We start from the raw sequence: 21,306 nt of genomic DNA, 5'->3' as shown, positions 1-21,306 counted from the left end.
CAGTAATGAAGGGGTTAATTTGGAACATTTTTGGTCAGATAAAACACATACAAAATGTTTCTTTGCTTTTGATATCTGACCTTCATAAAAATATGTAAGCACATCTCCTAAAACATTGCCAAATTATTGAGACATGCACTGTTCTATATCCTCTCTTTTCTATCATCAATTGTCTTGTTAAGTCTTTAGAATGAATGACCTTCTCTTCCACCTTTCCAAGCCTAAAATGTCCAAATCATCTCTTCTAAATAACAGACCTCCCCTCCCCACTTAGTACAGCAGTACACAAGTCTCACAAAAGGGGAAGATCACTCCCCAGGGCAATTAGTTCATAAAGCTCAACAGATTATCTTTCCTCTAAACTTAAGAAGTTATCTGATCTGAGGGCTATTTATATATTGTGGAATTCAAAACTGCTACTAGCATTTCCTTCTTTAACATTCTTTGATCCTGTCATGAAAAAGCAGCCTTTTGGTTCAAAACATTTGACCACATTAATGACACCATTAAAGGAAATGGAAGGTCACAAAGCAAAGAATATGTAGAAATAGCATACTGTGAAATAATTAGCCTTTGAAAGTCATAACAAGCCTTGCTATACTGCAAGTACAAATAATCCAATATCCAAAATGTTTTGTGGATACATTTCTCAGGAAGCACAAACTCACTGTATATGTGGAAATCCCAGTTGTAGTACACAAACAATGAGACCCTGTATATGCTGTTTATTCAACATTTAAATGTCTCTCATTTTACATTAAATGTACTTGCTCATTTGAGGATCTGTATTAATACAATAAGTGCAAGCTTGTCTTGTCCAATTCTATTCCTAGGATTCTGTGAAAAGACCCACTACATCAGCTAACCTTGCTCCCTGCCAATACAGAGTTTCCAAGCAATTTAAAATAGCTCATCTTTTTGACAGGCATTGCCAACATATTGTATGCGAGGTTCTGAAAGAGAGATCCTTGTCCATTTATCTTTTTAACTCAAGGAAAAAAATAGAAAAAGCAAGTATTTAAATAGTGGTACTGCAACATATAGTAATTGGGTTTTGTTTGAAGCTGCCTCATGAATGAAATAAAAACCCATCAGTACTATAAATTGGTAACAATATTTTACCACCTGGTAAGCTGCTGCTTAGATTTCACTCTCCTTAGTATCCTTAAAGTATGACCTGCAGTTTAGAGCAATGGATGAGCTATGTAGCATATCAGCATGCTGACAGAAACTAGCTATTCTGATAGAAATAATTTACATTTCAAAGAAATATTAAATCTCGTATTTTATAGCTCACTTTAACAGAAATCTGTGGGGCACTAGAGTTTTTACAGTATTTCCAATGTACAGCTAATGAAAAGATTCTACACTAAAAACATTCCAGAAAAGAGGCTATTCACTTGGAACTGGCAAATATGTCTGTGCAGAGCTACAGTTCTGTGAACTCTTACCTCAGTATTGTACTCCCGGCACCATTTAAAACCATGAGTTCTTGAGCGTCACAAGCATGATCCCTTGTGGATCCGAATGTTTTGTGAGAATTTTATATAAACAGTCCATGGACCCAAATGCCCTCAGTTCCCTTCCTCTATTTAAAATCCTGTCCAAAGACTTGGGAGAAGCAGGGAATGACGGTGGATATTTAGAAAACTCCAGTAAGTAATCACCTTTTCTTTATTAAAAAATTTCTCTCCAGAAACGAGCATCTGCCTCAGCTCCCATGAGAGAGTAATCGTTGCGATCTGAGCTCCATGTAGGAGTTTTACAGATTTCAGAAAAGGTGATATTCTGTAAGCATGCTTAGAAGCCACCTTACATTTAGTAGAGTGATCCCTCTGCGACCAGATTTCCTGTCTGACCATAGTAGTCCTGATAGTTGCTAAACAGGGATTACTTTTCCCTTGGACCAGAAATTACTTTCCCCTAGACTTGTCCCTGAAGACAATGAGCAACCTCAAATTTTCTAAAAGGCTTTGTTTTAATGAAAATAATAGCTCATATGCTCTTTGGACATTAACTTACATGTGGAAATTAAGCTACATAAATTGAAGAGGCTTTGAGAAGACCTGGGAGGTTAATGTACTGATTGAGACAGAGTTTAAAATGTGTAAACTTGAAGTATGTACTGAAATCATATTTTGCCATCAAGGCCTAGCATTTGGCAATGTGAAATTGGAGAGTGACTGATGAAAAGTTCTTCCTTCCTATCAAGTCCAGCCATTTAGATTCCTTATCCGATAGAGAGACCGTAAATCATGTTTGATTGTTTCTAATTGGTAGCCTCCACCATAAAGGAATTGGGGTTAAGGTGGGAGAAGATGCACTCCATTCCTTTGTGTGGGATGCAGTATTTTTTTTATCTGCCCACTTACAGATCAGTGGAATTGTGCCATGTGTTTGCCACAGGGCATATGTGGGAGATATAGGTAGGACAATGTTTATCTAAGTATGTCAGGATGTCCACCAGGGAATGTTTGGGCTCTTGCACCTCCTCTAGTGGTATTTGAAGGGAGTCCACTAGCCTTGTCAGGAGTTCCTGGAATGTTTTGAAATCATCTTTGTAAGAGGCTGATGGTGGCATTACTACCTCATCTAGAGATGAAGACTTTCCAGATGGACACGAGATCTTCTCTGCCTGAGTCTCCTCTTCCTTTTGTACATCTTCCAGTCCTGGAGAAGTGCAGAGGTGTGAGGACATTCTGTAGAAGTTCATGGTTGGTATGGTACTGGTGCTTTGTCCTAGGCATCCAATGAAGTTGGTCACTGTAGTGGCCCAGTGGTCTCAGGGACCCCACTGGGGAGGGACACAATGATAATCATAGTCTCTGAGCCTATGATATCTGATTGGTTCCCCAGGCTTGTGTTCATGCAAGGGGCTCAGAGGGGTGGGGTAGGATAGTACAGAACTGGGATGGATCCATGTACTGAAATCTCTGAGTCAGAGGCGTCATCCTCTGAACTAAGGCAGGGGGAGCCCTCTGATGTTTTAATCTGTACTGAAAGCTGGAGGTGTAAACCAGTCCCGACATCCTGCTTTTGTAGTGGTACCATGTAGGCGATGGTGGTAGATTCTCCTATAATTTGTGATTCAGGTTCAGAGATAAGATCTTCTGAAGAAAGGAACCTGGAAGGAGGTGGAGGGCTTGGATATCCCTCACCTGAAGCTCAAGTCGGTACTGGGTGGTGAGATGGAGGTTATTGCAATACCAAAATGGTTGTAGTGTCCTGCCCTCTTTCAGAGATATTGCGAGATACTGGTAGCAGGGCGTGAATGATAGCCCTGTGGGTCTCACTATGTCTAAAGGGAGTAGATGGTGGTGCTGTGGTATTTGCTCTTGAGGTAGACACACCTGAGTGGGTCTTCTTCCTCAGAACCGATACCTCAATACCAGACCCAATCCGAGACTCTAACGTACCCTTAGAAAGATGAGAGGTCTCCCAGGAGTGGGTCATATGCGGTGATCTTTCCCTCCTCTTCATTTCCCTGCTGGAAGAAGATTGCTTCCTCTTTTTTGAGGTCTTATTGTCCAGGGCTGCAGAAGAAGCAGCAACAGTGACTAAGGCTGTCTGCAAAATAGATGCCAATATACTGGTGTGTGAGGGGGGAGTGGACCCCTCAGGAGCTAGGGCATGCTCCATTAGTATTAGCTTCAGTCTAGTGGGAGTAAATAGTGGGAGTAAAATCCCTTCCCCCTGTGTTGAGCAGGAACAGTCTCTATTGCTCCTAATTGGAGGAGATGATCTACCTCTTGGCGCAGTAAATATTGGTGAGAGGGGTCCGTGAAGAGGAACGGGGAGGATGGGTGGTATAGACAGGAAAGGAATGGTATAGCCCATTTGGATGACTTGTAAGGCCCATTTGTCCATGGTGATAGTGCCCACTTGAGGTAGAATGGGAGCAAATGGTCTCCAAACAGCTGGGTGGATGGTATATGTGCTGGAATGTGGGAGAGGTCTTACAGACCCTCGACCAAGCCTTCAAATTTGCTTATTAGAGGAAGTAGGTTGAGACGCCGCTGGTGGTGGAGAGCGTCATCATTGTGGTCTCTGTCTCTGTCGTTGCAGGTGTTGTTCGTAAGGCCTCTGGTGTTGCTGTATGTATGTCGGGTAACTAGGTCACTGATATAGTTGATACCTGTATTATCTCCTTCTTGTGGCAAATGTATGAATGCCGAGGGACCGGAGGCTAGCCCGCGAATCCTTCATGGTGTGCAGCACTTCATTGATTTTGGCTGCAAACAATTTTTGTCTGTTGAAAGGGAGATCTTCGACCGTATTTTGTATCTCCCGTGGGAATGCCAAAAAATTAAACCATGAGGCTCGTCGCATAACAATGGCCGTGTCAGCAGCGTTCGGTGAGGCAGAGCCATGAGTTAAATCATCTGTCCTTCAGAGACCAGAGATTTGAATTGTTGCCTCTTTTCCTCAGGAATGTCGTTAATGAAGTCCATACATTTGCCATAGTTCCTGTGGTCGTATGTGGCAAGTAATGCTGCGTAATTCACCACTCTAAATTGAAGTGTGGATATGAATATACTTTGTGGCTGAATAGGTCCAACTCTTACTCTCCTTATTGAAAAGGGTGGATCAAAATTGATGTTGTTTGTCCCTTTGGTTGGCTGTTTCCACTACCAGCAAGTTGGATGCTGGTAGTGGATCCCTTGCAGGAAATGTAATATCTTAGGTCCGCCTTTTTGCATGTTGTGGGTATTGTGGCTGGAGTTTGCCACACTATCTTGGCGGGTTCCATAATAGCCCCATTGATTGGCAATCCTATCTTGGAGGAGGAAGATGTCTGTAGGATATCAGTTAACTCAAGTTGAGTTTCCGGCACTTCCTCCAGAGCAATCTTAACCTCATTAGCCACTCTTTTGAACAAGTTTTGGAAGTGAGTAAAGTCATCTGCCATGGTTGGTGGTGGAGGCATAATAGCCTCATCCGGTGAGGAGGAAGAATTATTGTTGGTTGGCGAGGTGTCGGGAGCAATGTCCTCTTCCTGATTTGCCTTGGGTTCCTCCTGTATGTCCACTACAACAGTCTCCAAAGGTGGAGGCGGGAATCTGGTGTCTTTCCTATGTGCGCTAGGGCACCTGTTATGGTGTCTTCTGTAAGACCCCCAGGGACTCCAATATGGCCAGTGACCAGGGAAGGGCATGGGTGGTTCCATCCATGGGTGGTCATACCAAGGTGGCATGTCGTGAGTGTATATGGACCATGATCGTAGTGGTCTGGCAGCAATAGGTGTCCTGACTGGGGAAGAATGGTGAGGGGAGACTACCCCTTCAACCTCCTCATCTTCATCACTCGAAAACTATGATGACATGGGAGATAGCTGTTGGTGTGGTACCGCTGGCCCCCGGTGAGACATCGGTGCCTAAGAGAGGAGACTCCGGGGTTGGGGAGACCAACAAATCCTTATGGTGTGGAAAATGGCATGGTGCCAAAAGCACCTGTGCCGCAGGGTTGGGTGCTGATTGCACCAGTGGTGTGGTGTGCTGAGTCGGTGCTGATGTTGCTTGTGTCAGCGTCGTGGTGCTAGCGGCATTAGTCTGTGGCATGGAAATAGGAACGGTTGCTGGTGCCATCTCCTTTGGAGGTACCAACGGTGCTGTGGTGGAGACAGACAGCTTAAAGCCATTAGCCTCGGCACCGGAGTGGTGGGTGCCAGTGGCCGCCGCCACCACACAGAAAGTGCCAGAGGTGCCTGGAGTGCCGTAGGTGCTGAGCCACAGTGAGGCCAGCATCAATGAGAACAATGGTTGAGAAGGAACTGAGGAATTCAGGTCGCGTGCACGCTAGTTGAAGTGCCAACGGTGTGTGAGACAGGCACCGTGCATGTGCAACCCACACAGGCACTGCTGCAAAACTCTCCGAGCAAGGTGCAGGGACACACCTTCACCTGGAGTGGAGTACCCACAAGAACATCTCTCTTGAAGAACCTGTTCTTTCAAATGTCCCAACCCCTTTTCCAGGTGCTGCTCCTTGTCTTACAATAAACAAAACTCTAGCTTCCAGTTTCTGTTTCCTTTCCCAAGGCCAGTTTTTCATCCCAGCTGCTGCTCCCTCAAGTTATCATCACAATTGCCTCACCTCATAGCTGCCAACCATTCTAGGTTTCCCCTGCCAATGCCACCGTTGTCTCCTACAGCAAAAGCTTCTACCCCCACCTCTTGTGGTATTAAGGCTATATAACAGTGGTGGGCAACCTGCCGCACGTGGCCCGTCTGGGTAATCTATGGGCAGGCCACAAGACAGTTTGTTTATATTGACCATCCGCAGGCACGGCTACCCGCAGATTCCAGTGGCTCACCGTTGCCGGCCAATGAGAGCTGCGGTAAGCAGTGACCAGCACATCCCTGTGTCCCGTGCTGCTTCCTGCAGCTCCCACTGGCCAGGAATGGCGAACCGTGGCCACTGGGAGCTGCGGGCAGGCATGCCTGCAAATAGTCAGTGTAAACAAACTGTCTTGCAGCCCGCCAGCGGATTACCCTGATGGGCTCCGTGCGGCCCACAGGCTGCAGGTTGCCCACCACTGCAGATAACATTTCTCAACTATTAATCTTTCCCAGGTGGTAACTAAATTATGTGGCAAACTGACCTTTCTAGAACGCTAAAAACCTACAGGTACACTTAAACATTAAAGAGAGACATTTGTATTGAATTAAAAATTCAACTAATGACTTTTATTCATTTTAATTCAATAACATACGTTTTTTAATTTTTCCACTTATTTCTCTACTACCATGGAATTTTCCATTTTTCACAGCATTTAGCACAGGTGTGCTGCAAAAGTCAAAGACCTTATGTACTATGTTTGGCTTCCAATTTGTTAAAATTAAAAACACCATTATAAGGCATTCTGTTCTATTAAAATAGCAAAATAGACAGATCAGCTCTTGGCTTATACATTTTCCTTCTTCTAGGACACCAATTTTTTTTTTTAGGGAGTGATACACAACTGTTATTTGTTAATTACTTGTTACAGTTGGTATCAGTACTGCACTGTATATCAGTATCTCAAGAGAGAGGCATGAAAGCTAGGATGATGATTCTTAACAAAAGAACTGTAAAATTTCCACCTACACAGATTTTAAATTATTTATCTGTACTAGCACTTCAAGATTAATGACACTAAGAAATTCATAGAACTGCGGGTAAAACTGACAAGTTTTCTTTACAAGAGCAACAATATGAATGATCACTTATTCTTTACTTTATAGTTTGGACACAATTACTTTAACATATAAGAACATAAGAACGGCTGTACTGGGTCAGACCAAAGGTCCATCCAGCCCAGTATCCTGTCTACCGACAGTGGCCAATGCCAGGTGCCCCAGAGGGAGTGAACCTAACAGGTAATGATCAAGTGATCTCTCTCCTGCCATCCATCTCTACCCTCTGACAAACAGAGGCTAGGGACGCCATTCCTTACCCATCCTGGCTAACAGCCATTAATGGACTTAACCTTCATGAATTTATCCAGTTCTCTTTTAAATGCTGTTATAGTCCTAGCCTTCACAACCTCCTCAGGCAAGGATTTCCACAAGTTGACTGTGCGCTGTGTGAAGAAGAACTTCCTTTTATTTGTTTTAAACCTGCTGCCCATTAATTTCATTTGGTGTCCCCTAGTTCTTGTATTATGGGAATAAGTAAATAACTTTTCCTTATCTAATTTCGCCACACAACTCATGATTTTATATACCTCTATCATATCCCCCCTTAGTCTCCTCTTTTCCAAGCTGAAAAGTCCTAGCCTCTTTAATCTCTCCTCATATGGGACTTGTTCCAAACCCATAATCATTTTAGTTGCCCTTCTCCAGTGCCAGTATATCTTTTTTGAGATGAGACCATATCTGTACGCAGCATTCAAGATGTGGGCGTACCATGGATTTATATAAGGGCAATAATTTATTCTCCGTCTTATTCTCTATGCCCTTTTTAATGATTCCTAACATCCTGTTTGCTTTTTTGACTGCCTCTGCACACTGCGTGGACGTCTTCAGAGAACTATCTACGATGACTCCAAGATCTTTTTCCTGATTCGTTGTAGCTAAATTAGCCCCCATCAAACTTTCACAAATAACCACTAACAGCTAACTCACTAGTATGTCAATTATTATAGGATGTATGTGAAACACACACCTTCAACCTCCTCAGAAATCAATCTATGTTAAATAAGGAAATTAAATAAAACATGATGGCAGAGAAACCACATCTTCAGTGCAATGGATTTAAATTCTTTTTACTACAAGAAGGAATTTTATACCTTATCATACTACATTTATGTTCTAAAGATAAATTATTAAAAGAAAAGATTTCAGAGAATTCATTAGGTACTTCTTCAGTTAACTTATGATAATACTTACAGCACTGATTTCTCATGAAATAATTTCATATCTAGTGTGTAATACCATGCTAGTCACAGCCAAAACCGGCTGAATGCTTCTATTATTTTTCACTGAAGAATTAATTTTATTAACACATGCCTATTACCATGTATAAAGAAACATATTAATTCTACATATTCATTCCACTTAATTGAAAACAAGCAATTATTCTTCCTCTATGTACAAAAATAGTATCACTGGTATGGGGAGAACAAATTAATATAGAAGTCTTTGTGATGAGAAGAAAATGACGGGAAGATACCTTATATTCAAAACATACAGACACTCCCTCTCCAAGCTAAAATTTTTCAGATGTTATGAATTCACTAATTTAAACAGAGCATTTCAGTGTTGGAAACCATTTTGATTTCCTTTTTACAGTATATTAATCAAATACATAAGGCAGAAATAATTCAAATGATAGCTCTGATAACATTAAAACCCATTTTTGGTTATTTGATTGCAATGTCTGATCACTGATTTTGTGAAATTAATAACTTCTAACAAACTTAGCAAATTTGATTCAAACAAAATCAAATTTTTAAAGTAATTGATGCAATATTCTGATTTGCTTTATAAAATCTATGTATGAATGCCTGTCACAACACCATGTAATTTTTATTCTTTCCTCTCCTCATTTTTTCTTGTAGAAAAAGTCAGTAATTCTCTGTGTTCCTGGTTTCACCCTTGAGGTAAAATGCTTCCTGGAGCTCCTGGTGGAACTATATATTTCTATGCTTCAGGGTAGTGCGTAGCAAACACAATCCAGTCACTCTCCTGATTTGATTTTTCTTCTTTTGCATTAGATTTTATTCATACAAAATTATGAGGGAAATTCAAAGTCCTTTCAAAACTTCAGTTTCTTCTGTCAACCCTAAATCAAAGTTCATGTCAAGTATTTGTATCTTTGCCCAAATGTACTTCATTCTCGCTGTTCATTTATGCTGTGAGCCCCTAAAAAGTGAATTTTTTCTTCTTTTCTCTGTTGCTGTATGGACACAGAAGAGTACATTTTAAAAGATCTCTCTGCTATTGTCTGCTGAAAGAGAATTCCAGAGTGACATATCAAAAGAGAATCACCTGATGTGTATCCTGGTATAGATGATCCCCTTCCCTTGCCATACAAGTTAAGGCTAACAGAAGGGAAGTGAGGTTTTTACAGAGCTTCTGTAAATCACTCAGTTTTGTATGGTAAACATTTCTAATGGAAGAAAAAAAAATGATATAAAGCCTCTCCTAGGTCCATGGTGCGTAGGGGCAGTGCTGTCACTACAACGCACTTTCAGAGGGTGCAGCATGTGCTCTGCTACATAGCTGGTCAGAGGATGGGACCACAGTAACGCTTCCTTCCTAACCGTTTTGGAGTGGCTAGCACCTCTAAATAAATGCATTCAATTGAGCATAAGGGCTGAGATTTGCTTGAATCTTGCATAGGGGTTTAAGGCAGGAGGCTCTTCTCTTACACTCCTGTAACTTACCAAACTAATTTGCCAAACTTTTTTAGATTTTATTACTTAAATCATAAGCCATTTTTCTTCATAAAAAACCTTGATATTATTTTAGCCCAGATGAGAGCAAGAACTGTTTGGAAGTGAAGCCTTAAAATTCAAAGCCAGAGAAGCCTTGTAAAAATGAATGGTTTCCCCCATCTCTCATTTTGGGGAGAGATGTACTGTAGGGTCCCCCATCTCCCCACTTCATTCCCCTGTCAAAGGATTCACATTGGGCAAGCCTGTTCTTCTAAGCAAGGAGTGTTGGATATAGCTCCTTCAAGGAACTTGTTAAATGACAACCCTGGATCAGTAAGACGGGCTTACTTAGGAAGACAGGAAGTACCCCAACCTTTCCTGTAAAGTACTGCCAGGCACTGCTAGCCCAGAGAATGAGGAACTAATACTGAGTTGCCACTTGGATCATGCTGCATAACCATGAAATTGGTGGACTGGCACCCCCTCTTACCCCTGTTTTGTTTAACTGCAACATTCTTCTACTTCCTTATCAGTGTGGTTTAGTACAGAATATATAGCAAGAATATATGCAGTACTGTCAAAAGCATTTGTAGTGCATTTGGGGCTAATTATTATTTTAACAATCTCTCTCCTGAGTCTCTGGCAGCAAACATCCATTAGTGCCTAGTATGTAAGTAAGCCTATAACTGAACTTGTCAAAGGTCATTTGTGTAAGAAAGTATGAATACCCATCCCACTACTCTGTAATATCCTCAGAATCTTAACTCCATCAAGCAAAATGGACCCTATGTATTTTTCTGAAATTTGAATGTTTACCACATCTGCACAGACATAATTTCCCCAAATACTTAAATTTTAAACAAATAACTAAATTGCCAAGGGTAAACATGAAAATGACACCCCCACCATCACATAAGATTAGTTTCTCACTAAGAAATCTTTCATTATCCAATCATTGTAAGCATAGTACTTTACTTGCAAAAGGGGAGGTGTGTTTGGTTTTACTCTCAGTTGTCAAGAGACTTGGAGAATGTGAGGCAAATCATGAGTTTGTGGAAAATCAGCAGTAATTCTGTGAGCAGTTACTTTTAAAAATCTGTTCTAAAACAAATACCAAACATGTCTGAGTCAACAACTCACCCTTCCTGGGTTTAGTTTTTATTAACACTGAAATTAAAAACATAAAATTCAGTTCAGACCTTCACACTGTGTTTGGCTGCTCCTAGGATTCCTACCTTAGGACTGCTCAGCCTTCCCCCTAGATCAGTGGTTCTCAAACTTTTGTACTGGTGTCCCCTTTCACATAGCAAGCCTGTGTGTGCAACACCCCCCTCCCCCAGTATAAATTAAAAACACTTTTATATATATTTAACACCATTATAAATGCTGGAGGCAAAGCGGAGTTTGGAGTGGAGGCTGACAGCTCGCGACTCCCCCATGTAATAACCTTGTGACCCCCTGAAGGGTCCTGACCCCCAGTTTGAGAACCCCTGCCCTATATCCTCCCTCTAAGGTTACTCCTACCTTCCCTATGTCCAGGTCAGTTACAAGTCACCTGTCTAGAATCAGGAGAGCACACTTAACATTCCACAGAAGAATAAACACCTGCTAATAGGGTAGGCTATTTCAAGCAAACAATCTTATAAAGCCGAAGAACTTGATAATTTCCACAAGACTAGGTTCCACAGTATGAGCCTGGTATGCCTGTTAGGTTTTGGAAATCTGGTGCATTTTTACCTAATTTTATAAAACAGACCAACCAAACGATCATGGTATGTTTACACTACTCGCCGAATCAGTGGGCAGCGATCGATCCAGCGGGGGGTCAATTTATCGTGTCTAGTCTAGACTAGATGCAATAAATCGATCTCCGAGCACTCGCCCATCGACTCCTGTACTCCACTGCAGTGAGAGGCGCAGGCAGAGTCAGCGGGGGAGTGGCAGCAGTCGACTCACCGCGGTGAAGACACCACAGTAAGTCAATCTAAGTACGCTGACTTCAGCTACATTATTCATGTAGCTGAAGTTGTGTAAATTAGATCGATCCCCCCACACCCAGTGTAGAACAGGCCTCAGACTCTGTTGTTTTACAATGAGCCAAAAGACTGAGCAAACTGTCCAGTCTATCAATTTTAGCAACTGCTTGTCCCACAAAGAGAATTTTGATCACAAGCTGTCTCAGCGTAATGGTATGATCCATCGGTGATGCAGCTATCTCAAAAGAAACGTGTTTTTCATTTCTAAACAGAATAGCTATAACATTATCCACCAGAATTGAAAAAAGCATCACAATAAGAATGCAAAACTTCCTTCTACTCATTCTAGTCTTGGAAAGTGAAGTTATATAAACTCCACAGTCCCTATAGGATGCAACATGAATCCTCACTCTAGTGTAGTCGACATTTTCTATCCCCATGAATGGAGCTTTAACAGCAACTAATCATTCAGAACTGGAACATCTTTTTATTGAAAACTGGAATCTCAATCTTTGTCTGAGATTACATTCCAAAAAGTGGAGTGGTCTGATTTGGGATTCTTAGATATTTTATGTCTGTTTCTGTCTACAAACAATAGCTTCCCTACTTAGGTTTTCAGGAAATGTGGAAATTACGCTAAGTCTGTATGGTGAAAGGTTTGTGTGATCTTGCTCAGCTGGGGTGCAACTGACCTCATGCTGAGGGCCGACACAATGCCTATATACCACTTAAGTTGTACATAAATGCTACCTGCTAGTCCTCTATCTAAGTCATCCTAGTGATGTTTTTTGAACTACTTGTTTTCTCAGGGCTCAACTTTATTTCTAAAGGAAAGAATCTCAGCTGATGTAAATCAGTATACTTCACTGAAGTTAACTGAGATCCAGTGATTTACACTGGCTGAGGATCTGGGCAAAGAGCCTCTATAATAAGTCACTGTCAGTCTAACTGATCCAATTTTCACTAGTTTTCATACCAATAAAGTAATGCTGTGGGCTCCTCCTAAACTCCTTCCATAGTTAGCTCTGAAACTGTACATTGAATCAGTCAATCACCCAAATAATATTTTACATGTTCTTACACTCGTTCTGGTAACAATTCTTTAAGCAAGTCATTTATGCCTTATTTTTGACAGTTGAACCTTAGGTCAAACTGTGTTCCAGAGAAACATGCCTAAAACATTGCTTCTCCATTTTTTTCAAGTCTTCAGCTCTCTAATAACTCATTTACTTCTGCATTGCATCTATACTACCAAACTTCATATCTTCACTAATGGTAAAATGGTGGATTCTGTCTAAGTATAGCCAGGGAACAGGTGTTTTAACCATGTAGCTTAACTGTACAGGAGATCCATTACAGAAACAGTCACAGAACCCACATCCTTTTATTCCATGTAGGGTTAATGACTTAGTGGTGAAACAGCCTTGTCTACACTGAAGCTTCTACTGCTGCTGTCACACATAGAGAATTATAACTATGAAGCCTGCAACAGTAGACAAAGCTGTGGAGAAAAGAAAATTACTTGTCATTCTTGTTCTTAGAAAGAAGCGATTACGACAGATTTATATTCACCCATCTTTCTCTACAACAGAGTTATGGCCTTAGCTGTTAGAGTTTTTTGTGTGGTCAAAAAGAAACTGGAATTGGAAAATATAGCATTCTATGTACCTTCACAGGTTACATGATCTGCCCTCTTCAAAAGGTTCCATTATTTTGGCTTGTTAGATTCCAAATCTCATGACTAAGTCTTGAAACCCAACAGTATGGAAAAGCAGAGGATTTCAGTCTCAGGATAGTCATCCAGAACCTTTCCTGAATAATAAATTCACTTGGGCAAAAATAAATAAATCCTAAATAAATATGGATCAAAGATTTATTTATTTTTTAGCAAAATATAACAAAGATTTAACAAGTATAAGGTACTTTAATAAATATGCATGAAAAAAGGAAGGGGAGAAAAGGGTGAAGTGGGACAGGAAAAGACAGGGAGAGTGCTGATTGGTCAATTTTTCACAACCTCGAAAAAGACACAAAGGACCAAAAAGATGGGGGTAGAGGTGGCAAAGGCTAATCCTTGATTTTCTGATGTCAAAGTTCCACAGCTAAACGATGAGTTGTTCACTGAAGATCAGTAGATGATGGACAGTATGGATGAGAGAAGGATGAGAAGGGAGAGCTGAACAGCATTATGCCTGTCCTGGGACAGATGTGTGAAACAATCTTTGACAAACAGAGTTACCATTCAAACTTCACCATGAGCCCAAAGTTGTACACGTTTTAATAAAGAATGACAATGTGTCAATTACTGAAGACTGTACTCACACAAGTGCTTATAAATCTCACTCATGAAGGTAAACACTGAGTACAGGTTTACTCCCAGAATTTGACAATTAAAAAAAACAAAAATATAATAAATAGTAATGTCCTGTCACACTCCTCTATCACCTTCCGTCTAAGTCAATGGAAGCTGTAGGTGTTCAGCACCCTGGTATGAAAATTTTGGGCTGAATGACTTGCTCAAGATCACATAGGAAGTCTATTGCAGAACTAACAGGAGAACCTGTGCCTCCCATCCTCAGTCCTGTGCCTTAACCCCCAAATCATCCTTCTTTCCATTTTGCATATCAATTTATTTACAGCACAAAGGAAATACTCTTCAATGTATCAATCACAGTCATGTGTGGAAGTAAACTTACGTTCTTCTTCCTTTGGGTCAAGTTGTGTAACACTGACAGATAAACGGTCCACACGTTCTTGTAAGGAGTTAACCCTGAAGGAGAAACTGTGTGCTTCGTTGAAAAGCTCACCAAATATATCTTCAGCATATTTACCTGCAACAGAAAAAGTTGGAAAATCAGAATTCAAGAATGGCACAAGTGATCCAAAATGAATGCTTTTTTAAAAGACTGTCTTCTGAATTACTGCTATGTTAAAAAGATTATTTTTAACAGTGACAGCATAGGCGCGACTCCGGGGGTGCTCCGGGGCTGGAGCACCCATGGGCAAAAATTGGTGGGAGCAGCTCCCTGCGCTGCTCCCCCATCCCAGCTCACCGCCGCCTCCGCTCTGCCTCCCTCCCCTGGGCGCACAGTGTGCCCACTTTTCCCCCCTGGCTCCCAACACATGCACCGTGAAACAGCGGATTTGTGTTGCTAGCGCGGGGAGGGAGGAAGGGGAACTCAGCGTGCTCGGGGAAGAGGCGGGGTTGGGGCAGGGATTTGGGGAAGGGGTCCAATAGGGGCAGGGACGGGGTGGAGACTTTGGGGAAGGGGTTGGAATGGGGGCGGGGCAGGGAAAGTGTGGAGTCGGGATGAGGCCAGGGAGGCACAAGCCCCCCTGGTGCCAGGGAAAGTTGGTGCCTATGGCTGACAGGTGTTAAAGGTGCCAATCTTAACAAAAACTTGTAATTACTGAGTTCATTAAGAATGTTAGATGAAAGAAAGAGAAGTAAAAGGGATTTTATTCATCTGACAATGTATTTACTAAAAATAAAATTAATATATCCAATACATTAACAGCTCCTCAGCTGGTGTAAACTGAGGTGGCTACAGTGACATCTGTGCTCAGCTAGGTAAACTTGTCAGTTATATAATCTGACAGGTTTTTGTAAACAGAAACCCAGGTATTTAGTTTCAGTATAATTTGAATCAGATTATTCATAGATACAATTAAAAATAATTATTTTCCTCCTTTGAGTGCTCAATATTGTAGAAACTGACTAACATGCACTGAGTCCTTCCATGGACTTTCAGTAGTCAATGGACCTTTCCCTAATAACGCAACCTATAGCTAGGTATCACATAGAAAGATACAGTACAAAATTCTCCATGTAGTTCTGCTACTCCTCCTCCATCCTAACCTGCAACACTTTTTACATCTTAAGCTTGTCTTGAGCAGAGTCTGCCAATGCTACTACAAATACATCAGACTTGGGTCCCCATTTTCTGAAGACCGCAACCTGGACTTGTGTGCATGTATTTCATGTGAAAAGTGTGTTCTTTTAAGATGCCATCACAAGCATGTCATATAGACTTCTAATTACCCGATCTTTGTAGAATCAGCGAAATGTAGGACTGAAAGGAACCTTGATAGGTCATCTAATCCAGTCCCTACACTGAAGCACAACTAAGTATTACCTAGACCATTTGTGAGAGGTGTTTAATCTACTCTGTTCTTATAAATCTTTAATGACAAAGATTCCACAACCTCCCCAAGTAATTTGTTCCAGTGCTTAACTACTCTGACAATTAGAAAGTTTTTCATAATATCTAACCTAGATCTCCCTTGCAGCAATTTAAGCTCCTTACTTCTTGTCCTATCCACAGTGGTTAAGGAAACAATTTATCACCCTACTCTTTATAACAACCTTTTATGTATTTGAAGACTTATGTCCCCCTCAATCTGCTCTTCTCCAGACTAAACAAAACATGTTTTTTTAATCTTTCCTCGTAGATCATGTTTTCTAGACCCATAATCATTTTTGTTGCTCTCCCTTGGACTTTCTTTAATTTGTCCATGTTTCTCAAAGCATTGCACCCAGAACTGGACACAGTACTCCAGTTGAGGCCTTATCAGTGCTGACTAGAGTGGGAGAATTACTTCGCTTATCTTGCTTACAACATTCCTGCTAATACATCCCAGAATGATGTTCACTTTTTTACAACAGTATTAAATTGTTGACTCATATTTAATTTGTGGTCCACTATAACCCCCAGATCTTTGTCTTCACTACTCTTTCCTAGGTAGTCATTTCCCATTTTGTGATTCATGCAATCGATTGTTCCTTCCTAAGTGTAGTACTTCACATTTGTCCTTAGTGAATTTCATCCTATTTACTTCAGACCATTTCTCCAGTTAGTCAAGATCATTTTGAATTCTAAGGCTGTGCTCCAAAGTGCTTGCAACCCCTCCCAGTTTGGTATCATCTGCAAAGTTTATAAAAGTGTACTCTTTATGCTATTATCAAAATCATATATGAAGATATTGAATAGGACTTGACTCCAAACAGATCCCTGTGGGACCACACTCAATATACTCTTCCCAGCTTGATTGTGAACCATTGATAACTATTCTTGGAGTACACTTTTCCAACCAGTTGTGCACTCATTTTCTAGTACAGTGTAGTTCATCCAGAGAAGCAAGAAGTTCAGTGGAGAAGCAAGTGGTGATAGCTCTGTGGATGCTTGCAACGCCAGACTGCTACTGGTCAGTGGAGCATACATTTGGAGTGGGTAAATCTACCGTGGGATTTGTTGTGATTCAAGTTTGCAGGGCCATCAAAAGACTTCTGCTAAGAAGGGTAGTGACTCTGGGCAACGTGCAGGACATATTGGATGGTTTTGCCATGATAGGGTTCCCTAACTGTGGTGGGAAAACAGACAGAACACATATGCCTATCTTGGCACCAGACCACCTTGCCAAAGAATTCATAAACCAAAGGGGTACTTCTCAATGGTGTTGCGAGCGCTGGTGGATCACAGGGCTGTTTTAGCAACACCAACGTGGGATGGTCGGGAAAGGTGCATGATGCAGGCATCTTTAGGAACACAAGTCTTTTAAAAAAGCTGTAAGCAGGGACTTTCTTTCCAGACTGCAAAATAACCATTGGTGATGTTGAAATTCCAATTGTGATCCTGGGAGCCCCAGCTTATCTAAGGTATAAAATATTATTCAACAAAAGAACCTACTCAGCAAAAACAGAATTTGCTAATTTATTTGATTCCTACAGAACTCTAATAATTGCTAAATCTTTATTCTTAAACTGTAGGTGATGAGTAATTCCATTGTAGTGACTAGGAGTTATTCATGTCCTGCACGCAGAGAACTGGGTTCCTAGTGGTGAACAAATGGTTACTAATCTTCCATAATTATTGTTCTCCAAAATGTGTAATCTAGGACCAAACATTGAGAAAGTGGGAAAGGTAGTTTACAAACATGGGCAGATGGAAACCACAGAAGCAACAGTCCTAGCAGCTGAGTCTGCCGCGTCTAGTGCAGGCTGTAGTGAAGTTCTTGCTACAGATTTCCCCTCATCAACTAAAGAGAACTCCTGTCTCGCATCCTCCAGCAACATGTCCCTAAGCTTTAACATGGAGTCCCAAACATTACAATCATAATGTCCCAAAGAGTTAGTTGTTTGGCAATTCCGATTTGCAATCCCTCAGTAGAATAAACTTTTCTACCAAATATATCTAGATTATTTTGCATTGTTTGATTTGGGAATTGCTGCCTGTTGTCCCTGTCATTCCCATTCACTTGCTGCTGGCACCACCAGAGAGCCTGGTGGGGATGAAAGTATAGATATTCAACCCCTTGGGAGGGTATGTAATATTTACATTCAGTCCTTTTTGAAGTGGGAGGAAGGGATCTTCCAGAAAGATTAATGGGCTTCATAATTGCCTCTTTAATAGATAAGGACACCTGTGAAGGCCCTGTGGTGGCTAAAATATCAATAAAGTGGTCTGAGGACTTCTTAACCTCCTCTACCTGGATCCCCAAACTTATCCTCTTCAATAGCTGTTGTGAGTTTTATAATCATCAGGATGAGGTAAGATGCCTCCCAAGGAATTTGCCTCATCAGAAGAGGAGAATGAAGAAGCCAGCACAAGCTGAGGCTGCGCCCTCCTCCACTAGCTGTCCAGCAGGACCCTCCTGAACTGCCTCTTGCTGCTTGGCTCTGGGCCTGGTGCCAGGCTCAGAAACAGGTGGCACCTGGTGAGTAGATTTCCCACACCTCTTCCAGGACACAGAGCAGGAACACCTGGTGTATGACCTATAAACCAGGGGGAGTCCCCACGGGTTCCAAAAGGGCCACTACTGGACCAGTAGTGAGCCCCCGTGACTCCCCAGCCACATGCCTGATCCTATTCCAGCTGGAGGATGCCCAGGCGCCCCAGGATAGTAACACCTCAGTGGAGAGTAATGAGACCAGCTCCCATGGATGTGAAATATAGGAGCCAATCTTCAATTAAGAGGTGGTTTTATACGTAACAGACACTTTCACAAGAATAGAGCATGTGAAAAACTTGCAGTCCATTGCTGTTTATAATGTCTCATATCAGAGGAGTTAAGGACGTTATGAAAAGCTGACTGGCATTTGTTTGTAGATATCTCAAACTCTATCTGTGGCTCAGAAAGAAAACCTATGAGATACATGGAATCCTAGGCACTAAAGCAGAGTGACCGAGAATTAGCACCAAATCTTTTTTATCGTGACTCCAAACTAGGGTAATCTTTTTGTTTTGAAAAGGCAGATCGGGGGACAAGAAGCCACTCACACACTACAAAAGGTACAAATCATTCAGCAAACTCTGCAGCTCTTCATATTTAAAAACACCAGTTACAAATCCAGGAATGCTTTAAATAGACTGCAACAGCAATCTTTTAAAACTCAATTTATAGTCGTTACATATATCTGCAAGACAGCACAGAAATTCATAAAAGAAACACTGTTTACCTTTCCTATAGCTACTGCCAACCACTAATATAAAAAATCATTTAGGCTGAACTGATTTGGCAGGTTTGTATATCTCAATGTACAAGGCTATTTAGAAGGCCTAGGGGTTTAGTTTAACTACCTGACTTACTTCTAAACCACTGGACTATTCAATTATATCATCCTTTATGTAAGTACCAAAACCAGTACTTCCAGGGCTTATACATTCAGATAATAAGGCCAGAAGGAAGCACTGTGATCATCTAACCTGAACTTCTGTATAACACAGGCCATCACATCTCCCCAAAGTGACTGTCAATATAGTGAAGTAGTGGATTTTACTGCAAAGCATGCAGCACGATTAGTATTGGCGTTATTTATTAAGAAAGGGCAGGGTCATGTTGGGTTATGTTAATCCTACTTCACTTGGAACAGAGCATTATTGCAGGAAAATGTCTCCCACTTTGAAAAGTTTTTGCCTAATGTCTATTTTCAGTCAGTGGCATCTTTTCTTCATTTCACTTCTGTAGCAGTGTCAGACAATTATCTCATGCAGTGTTTTGTTCCAGTGATATCACCTCATACACACAACTTTATTTGTGTATAAGTCACATAAACCATTGTCTTTTGTTAGCATCTGGGTAGTATTTTATTTCATTTCTACAGGAAATTGTTTGGGAGATGAACAGAATTTGGAGGCAATGTCTCCATGGCTATGCTAAAATAATAATAGTTATTTCCCAGATTTTAACAAATATGCAAGCAAAAAGGATGAACTCTGCTCTTGTGATTGGCTGTCATTTACTCACTAAAAATGTAAAGGAGATATGAGGCAGAGATTAGGAAAAAACGTTTGTGATTTTCAAGTGCATCTTGATGACAGATAATGAGTGTTTTAGCAGTAACTTGAGTACCTCTGAAAATGGCAATATACTCTGATCTTCAACTTACAGTACTTGGTAATTGCTTTCATCACATATTACACACGAAAAAAATCCATATTTTTTGCAGTTGATGAAGCCTTTTAAAAAATTCTAGTGTGCTTTCTTCTGTAAAAAGAAGCAGGGTACTTTTTATGAGTTTCTTAAATCAAGTTCTTAAGAAACTTTCCATGATTCTTTCATAGGTTTGTAAACCTTCAAAAGTGGGGTCAATATAGCTTTCACTTCAGTAAACCAAGAAAGAAGAAAACCCATTCTGAATTTAGGCATGGGAGTGTCACCATTAATTTTATTATGCCCACCAATCAAATTCTGAACCAGGTCTGAACTAAAAGTTAATCTTGGTCACACAGATCTGAGAGAAATAAGCTACATAGTGTAAATTCAAATCTTAATTTGTGTTGCAGCTCTGTCTTCTGTGTGACTCCTCCACACAATGCTGTACTACACTAATTCTAATCACAGGTCTCACTTTTGGTCTAGCTTATGATATTTTAAAATGTCACAATAAGTAAATAATGGAAAAAGAGCATCAGTACAGTTTGGGTTTGCTGTTATTCTGAATAATCAATTCTGAATTCTGCTATTTATTTCACTCATATAAAAAGATGGTTACCTGCCTTTTTTAAATGTTGTTCTTTGAGATGTGTTGCTCATGTCCATTCCAATAGCTGTCCTGCGTGCATGATCGTCAGAAGTTTTTACCCTAGCGGTAGCCATTGGGTCGGCTGTGGAGCACCCTGGAGTGGCGCCTTTGTGGCAGTATATATAGTTCCCTGCCGACCCATTGCCTGCTCAGTTCCTTCTTGCTGGAATACTCCGACAGAGGGGAGGTGGGCAGGATTAATATCGCATGGCTCGAATCCCTGGGGCTGCAGCATGCCCCGGCGATGGGGAAAAATATCAGGGGGGGGGGAGGAACCCCCCCAACTTAAACGTACTAACGAACTGACTAATATAGTCACTGACTAAGGCTGCTGAGGCACTGTCCCCTTTGAAGAGCTGTCCTGACTGAAAAAGTGTAATAAATAAATAAATAAATAACTAAATCTAAAATGAATAAAATATTTCCAGAACTCAGTCCTCAAAGTTGGCCAG

The 21,306-nt window shown here is 41.1% G+C and overlaps 1 protein-coding gene across 21 annotated transcripts in view; it reads right to left on the bottom strand.

Moving 5' to 3' along the window:
• Positions 1-21,306, bottom strand: part of WASF1 (WASP family member 1) — a 189,569-nt gene that overhangs the window by 16,746 nt on the left and 151,517 nt on the right. For all 21 annotated transcript variants that reach the window (XM_039528355.1, XM_039528344.1, XM_039528357.1 and 18 more), the window contains one exon: positions 14,529-14,663. In XM_039528355.1, coding sequence (XP_039384289.1) covers positions 14,529-14,663 — 135 coding nt within the window. The remainder of the gene's footprint in view (positions 1-14,528; positions 14,664-21,306) is intronic.

The sequence above is a fragment of the Mauremys reevesii genome, linkage group 3, assembly GCF_016161935.1.
Source record: "Mauremys reevesii isolate NIE-2019 linkage group 3, ASM1616193v1, whole genome shotgun sequence".
NCBI classification, from domain to species: Eukaryota; Metazoa; Chordata; order Testudines; family Geoemydidae; genus Mauremys; species Mauremys reevesii.
The sequence above is the reverse complement of the archived record's forward strand: the minus strand, read 5'-3'. Positions and strand labels throughout refer to the sequence as shown.